The sequence below is a fragment of the Beta vulgaris genome, chromosome 1, assembly GCF_026745355.1.
Source record: "Beta vulgaris subsp. vulgaris cultivar EL10 chromosome 1, EL10.2, whole genome shotgun sequence".
Taxonomy (NCBI): Eukaryota; Viridiplantae; Streptophyta; class Magnoliopsida; order Caryophyllales; family Amaranthaceae; genus Beta; species Beta vulgaris.
Window position 1 is genome coordinate 1,001,710 of NC_079202.1, and position 7,078 is coordinate 1,008,787.

General features: G+C 36.4%; 1 protein-coding gene across 2 annotated transcripts; it reads right to left on the reverse strand.

Moving 5' to 3' along the window:
- On the reverse strand, positions 1–7,078 carry LOC104902348 (protein sym-1). Of its 2 annotated transcripts, none has more exons than XM_010690098.4 (4): positions 6,630–7,078; positions 2,077–2,305; positions 1,330–1,454; positions 1–648 (listed from the first exon to the last, which is right to left on the reverse strand). In XM_010690098.4, the coding sequence occupies exons 1-4, from the start codon at positions 6,903–6,905 to the stop codon at positions 565–567; spliced, it is 714 nt and encodes a 237-aa protein (XP_010688400.2). In that variant the 5' UTR covers positions 6,906–7,078; the 3' UTR covers positions 1–564. The 2 variants fall into 2 exon arrangements, with proteins under 2 accessions (XP_010688400.2, XP_048493699.1); XM_048637742.1 differs by lacking the exon at positions 6,630–7,078 and adding an exon at positions 3,467–3,894.

Here is a 7,078-nt window from a genome sequence, read left to right on the forward strand (position 1 = left end):
TTGCTGCAAAACTTGTGTTGTTCTAAAATAACAACCACCAAAACAAGTTTTATTGATCAAAGTTGGAAGGTATAATCCTAATTCCTACACTAAAAGTTACAACAAGTAACAACTCTAAACCTGAAAATCAAGAGTCAAAATTTCTGATATCAATTTACTCCGATACCAAGCAAGATATAGCAGGTACCACCTATATTACTCCGACACCTCAAAAACCGGGTGTTGTGTCGTGTCCAACACAACACTTCACTTGGATACTTTATTCTAAACTAAAAACTTATCTTTTTTCTACAAAATAATCGAGTCGGATACTTGGACACCCGTATCCGAGTAGACACTCAATCCGTGTCTGAATAGGATACCACAATTATGACAAACTCTGATATTAATCCTTGCCACAACAAGCTTTATTGATAAAAGTTGGAAGGTATAATCCTACACTAAAAAGTTACAACAAGTAACAACTCTAAACCTGAAAATCAAGAGTCAAAATTTCTGATATAAATTTACTCCGATACCAAGTAAAATATAGCAGGTACCACAATTATGACAAAAACTCTGATATTAATCCTTGCCAACTTTCTTCAAGCTTGCCATGTATGTTAGGTATATTGTCCAAAGGTAGGCAAAAGAGCTATTTGCCAATGGCTGCCACCAGAAAGAGTGAAAATGCAGCATATATTAGAAGAGTAAACCGATATAACATAATACCCAATGCATAATGCATTATTCACTTCCAAAAGCTTGTAAAAGTTTCGGATAAATTGATACCATAAAACCCAATTTTGGGGTGTTTTCGCAAATTTGATTTATTTATGACTAAGAAGAGATCCAATAGAAAGTTTCTTAGAATGAGAAGGATGAAGATGCACCTCAAAAATGCGCAAAAAGAAAAAGAAAAACCTTGTCAGTTTAAGAGCCTTTTTTCATTTAACTCTAAATCATTTATAAATAATCTCAAGTTTGGTTACACCCTTCCTATATTAGTCTTTGGTGAACTATATTAAAACAGGTTAAATTTTGCTCTTATTTTTTGTCCAAATTTCTATTCTTCTCCTTCCTTTCTCCCTCTCCTTTCCAACCACTAGGCTGCCAATTGCCATGGCTAATTAGAACATTTTGTGAACATATATTACATGTCAAATTGATGAAATTTGAATTGGGACCAATTTGTGAAGGGTATCACCAAACTTCGGGTTATTTATTATATTAATCAATCAAATTTAGAAATAATATACGAAGACACCCCTCTCCAAATTTTGGATTTATGGTGACAACGTTTCCAACATTTTATTGGCTCTAATATGGGATTAGAAGTAGTAGAGGTACCTGCAGATGGACAGGGATGTATTTGAATGTAAGAAAATCGCACAAAGGCCAGTACATAAGACCATTTCTTAAAGTTGGGAAAAGGTCTCTCTTCAGTCTTGCTATAACTTCTTCTCTAGTTTCACCTGTAGTTGAAACATACTAACAAAATATGCATAAGAAAACGGTTACAGCAGCAACATAAATTACTCGAATGGTCATAATAAAGCGGAAAAAAGCAAGTTGTTTGTGCATGCACCAGTAACTTTGTGGAATTTAATGACCTATAATATGTAGATGGGTAGAGAAAGAGTTTAGATGGGGATGCATGCAAAATCGTCACTCAAATAGCCAAAGAAGAACCCTTTATACCAATACTATATGTCAGAATATTCTGTCAATTTGAAACAGATAATGCAGACGCCGTATTCTGAAAACAGTTCACACTTCCCAGACTCGTCTTTTTAATGAAAAAAATTAACATGCTTACTGAACCTAGCAAGTAGAAACATTTCAGACGAGCATAGAAAATTTGGTCACTAGTCGCTACTCACTACTTTGGTTAGCTCCATTGCTATCATTCTTTAGTGGCAACATGAGAATATAGAATGTGAAAAGTAGATTGGATATTATTTGACATGCCGCACAAGATATGGACCGGCTAATATGAAGGAACCTATCCTGAACATAAGTAACATGAAAGGAAAAAGGGAATTCCGACTAAGCATTCAACACTAGTTTTTCAGAGCATGATGAGATTTACTCTACCTTGAAGAACTGCATTATAGGAAAAGAAAATGCTATTCATAATTGGTCCATAAATAGCTTGCCCCATAGTTATTTTTTTCACAGTAGTGAATACATCTCGTCCAGGCAAGATCCTTGAGAGAAAATTGAACCATAGATGTTGAGATGGTCCCATGACTAGCAATCCATATCCAGCTATACGCAATGTACGGAATGAGTCAAATGATCCAGATGGTGGCAATGTAATAATCTAGCACAATATTCAAAAGCAGGAATCAAACGGACTACATTACAAAAATTCCCAACAATGTAGATGAAAGGACAGTGGTACTGATGATAAACGCAAAGCTTATAAGAAGTTCCCTGTTAGGTTGTAATTGCTTTTCAGGTGATTAATACAAGAGCACATTTACTGAAAAAAAGAAACTTATAAGAGGTATAGACAACAAATTCAACTCAAGAAATTATGAACCCGAACTGCTGAACTTTTTATTTTGATGAGAATTAGAAATTATATACATAGAAGTTTGAAGAAGAAGAGTAAAGTGCAGGAGGACAACATAAGTCCAAAGAAGAAGAAAGGAAGCAGATTGATCAATAAAGCTCTTAGCTCATAGAATAATCTTCTTGAATGTAATACTGATAACAGCGAGATTTATGTGCTTCAGTTCTTCCTAGTTCCTAGTTACCTCATTTTTGCGATAATATGCGAAAAGCGCTACAAGGTCTTTCTTGATCACATATCAATATCTTAGAAGAAAGCCATAGTAAACATAGCTAGACTTAATACCTATACTTAACCACACTGGAAAATCACCCACTTTACGTACTCCCTTAGAGAAAGTCTATTCGTTCATACATCCAAATTGAATAACTGGGATCTCTCTTTAGTCCCTTGATTCCAAGTCTCTCAACTACCTCAGCAAACCATTGTTATACTACGTAATTAACCTACTGATATTCTCAATGATTCTAGAAAACCTCACCTCAATCACCCTTTAATTCATTAATATAACCCCTGTTCATATTAACTACCTTATAAGTTATAAAACAACCTAGAATTGGTATCACTCTTCATCACCCATGTAACCTTTAACTTTCAATGCTGATTGTGCTTCTTCCTTAAAATCACCCTCCAACTCATTTGTGAGCCAATCAAGAGTCCCCCAACATTCTCAAAGATGTTCGTTATTCCATACCTCTAACTTCACTTACATTGACACAAGCAATTGACATATCAGGCAGCAGTCACTTACTGCACAACTCCTTCACACTCTTCCAAGAATCAACATTAAAGACCATAATCTTGAAAAGAAAGGACTGCTTGGTTCCCACTAAAAGGTAGTTGACTAAAGGAAAAGCAAGAGGTGATCATGAAATGGATCGGAAAGCACTTTAAAAATCGTTTTACCTTTCTCAACCTCATTAGTATACATAAACCTCTCATGTTTGGAAAGTACATATTGCCATCGCCATGCATTGTTTACAGAATTGGAGGATATCACCCCACACGATCATGAATAAAAGCATTGATGTCTCTCAATTTAGCAAACCCCCTTACAACAAAGTAATTTCTCCCAAGCATTCAAACATCATCAAAGTCTCCCGTACATCTATACCAACCCCTTCCAGCAACAAATTAAGACTCTTGTCAACAAAACGGCACCATGAACATTGTTTCACTACTTTGCACTCTTTGGTTTTTTGGAAGAGTGGAGCCCAGATTTTGGATCTAATAAAAGTTTGGATAGCCATATGTGGAATACCCTACTTATAGATGGAAAATGCAAACATTGAACAAGTCGCTGGAAGATTTAGAGAGGTGATTGGGATCCATATGAGGCAGAACTTACATGTTGCTTGAGTAAGGATGCTTCCAAAATACCATAATAGCATCATAGAGCGTCAATCGTATATTAAAGTTTGAAGTCGAAACACTGTTGTTCATGTCGAGGAATATCTAATTTAAAAGAAGCCTGCATATGTTCCTGAAGGAGTGGAAGTGGACATCGAGAGAAAGGTAATCCAAGAAAGAACACAGAAGTTGGTACACCTCGTCTAGACCCTCCTCTAGTTAAATAACCAGAAGACCTTTCCTTCTCTAAATCATCCTGGGCTGATGCACAGAATTAGTAACGACAGGGAGATTCACTGGTAGTAGTGGTAGAAACAAGTGGACAAGACTATTGGACATCAGAGATTCTGTGCTAGGAGTCAGAAGCACTTTGGAAACTAATTAATATCAAAGAAACTACAAGAAAAAGCTGTGTGTATATGACACTTGCGTTTCCATGCTACTGAACAAAGCTCATAACACATGGTCTACAGAGAAACAATTTAAATTGAAATGCTACTAAGGTAAAGAGGCTATTAATAAGGGAATATGCAATAAGATAAAAGAGAAAGAGGGCTTGTATCCTTTGATTTGGAGAAAAAAGTGGAGGGGAAATGCTGAGAGTGGTAGTTGCACAGGGTATTGTCTTGGAGCCTGGAGGTTATTGGATTTTGATTTATTAAGTTGGAATGCAGGACGGTTGGGGGTCAATTTGCAAAAGAAGATTCTACAGATAGTTTGATAAAAGTTCCCGGATTGCCTAATGCTGCACATAAGAGACCAACTTTGAGATGCAGAAGATGTGAGGGTGCTCCGTATGTAGGAGATTCTTCTAACCATCCCCCTAAACAACGCATAACAGATTTCTTTTAAGGGACTCCAACTTTAGGAGATGCAGGGAGGGGCGTTGGCAACGGGATTCCAGCACAATCCGAGAGATCCTCCATTCTTGAGCACCATCCATTCAGGAGGCCGGACAGTTTATCATCGATAAGAAGGTGAGTGGAATGAAAAGCTTAGGTTATGATTTTAATGGGTGTGAGGGTCTGTTAGCGTTGCAAGATTTTTAATATCTCTTTGGCGTTTTGTGTGTTTTCTTATAGAAAAATAAAGCTTTGTGAAAAAGAAAACATTCCCAAATCTTTGACAAGTTTGTTCACCAAAATCCACAAGGGTAATAAATGCAACAAGCACACCACTAAAATTTGACAAGTATTACGCACATAGAGTGGAGTTCAAACTCAAAGATGTATATACACTACAATACAAATGTAATGTGATGTGTCAGAGAAGGAGACAGTGATTGAGGTGGCTAGACATATTCTCAAAGCAAAAACATTTGCCAAGAATAATTTTACGCAAGATATGTGAACTGTGCACTTTGGCACGAGCTAACAAGAAGAAATACCAAAAGTATATCTGAGTGGCAGAGTTACATTTTTGTTAGGTGTTGCGTATCTTATTGCACTATTGTTGCAAAGTAGCAGTCAATATACCACAACCTTTGAATTGAAGAAGAAAGCATAAGATGATAAGATGATGCTAGGTTCTTTTTTACTCTCAGAAGGTACTATGGAATGGAAGACTTCAAATGAAAAGATACACAAGTCCATCTAACAGAGAGCATTCCTTCGTTAAAAGAAACATCATTTTAGGCTTAAGATAGGTCGAGTGCAGTATCTGTGGTTTGACATTACTCTAGCTTAATGATAAAAACTTATTTACACTGCCTAAAGCAGCAACAGGGAGTAGAATCTAATCAACCTGACTTTGTAATATAAGTGGGAAGCTCTTCTAGGCTTCAAATCAGAAAAAAAGAACTGTGTCGTCATGATGGACACTTCCAAAATATGCTAAGGGGTTGTGAACGAGTGCATTTATCACACCCGGGTATACCATGTGCTCGGTACACCCAAGGCTATCTTTTGCTCATTTGCAACTCTATCTAATGATCACAGCAAAAGGCTATCCCTTATGATTACAAAAATATGAAGTATATCTGAAGCAACTGCCTCAGCATCAGAAACTATCCTTTGTTGTAATGACAGTTTTCTGATAAACGGAGCTCACATTTGATGGGGAAAAAAAGGAATATTTACCTCTAGTAACATCGTACCCTTTTCCCACTAGTATTCAGTTACATGAATTACAAGTTGAGGTTACCCAAGAGAGGGGGCAAACATACACTCTTGCTTAATGCTTAATGCTTAATGCTTAATGCTTAATGCTTACACTTGACAAAGATAATAAAGTTAATTATATTATACCCAATTCTCCACTCAATTAGATTATTACTCTCACATTATTTCAACATCAATGTTTTTTTTGTTGTGCATCAAGCAACATAAAGCGCAATGATATATACGGGATTCGATGGAGGTTCTAACCAACAATCACCCCAAGTATCTTACTCAATAAACTAGATGACATTATTAAACATGCTCTTACCATTCAAAAAGGAGATACTCACATTACAAAATACTACCTCCGCTCTTTATTAGTTTGCCCGTTTCCTTTTTAAGATGTCCCTTCTTAGTTTACCCATTTCCTTTTCTATTTTTTTAGAAAGAGACTACAAATTTCCATCACACACACGTTCAACCTTAACATAAAATAATTTTCATCTAAAACTTCGTACAACAAAAGAAACTGGTATACTAATAAAGACCGAAGGGAGTAAACAACAACAAAAAAAGAACAAAATTTAAGGATGAGGATAAAGGGTAAGAATAAAATGTACCTGAGAGGTAAAATCAGCAGCAGCAAATATAAGAGAAGAAGAGATTCCCTTTGTGGTAAATGGGCGGGTTTGAAGCATACCCAAATACCATTTTAAGAACCCACCAAAGTGGGACCCAGAAGAAGAGGAAGAAAAAGTTCTAGAAGAATGTAAGGTGAAAGTAGGAAATTTACAAGTAATATGATGATGGCCTCCTAATGATGAAATTCTGGGAGCATTGTTGCAGATTTGCGAAGACCATCCTCTGCTGATGTTTTTTGCAACAGAATTTATCATTTTCCTGCTTTCATGGACTTGTTTTCTTAACCTTAACCGCTTTGGTTTTTTGTTCTTCTTGTTGCTATAAATAACCCAGGATAGCCGAGACTCGAGAGGAGGGAGGGCTGTACGAAAACACAATAACGGAGATTTGAAAAGTGGGTGATGGATAGGATGGGTTGGATTATGTA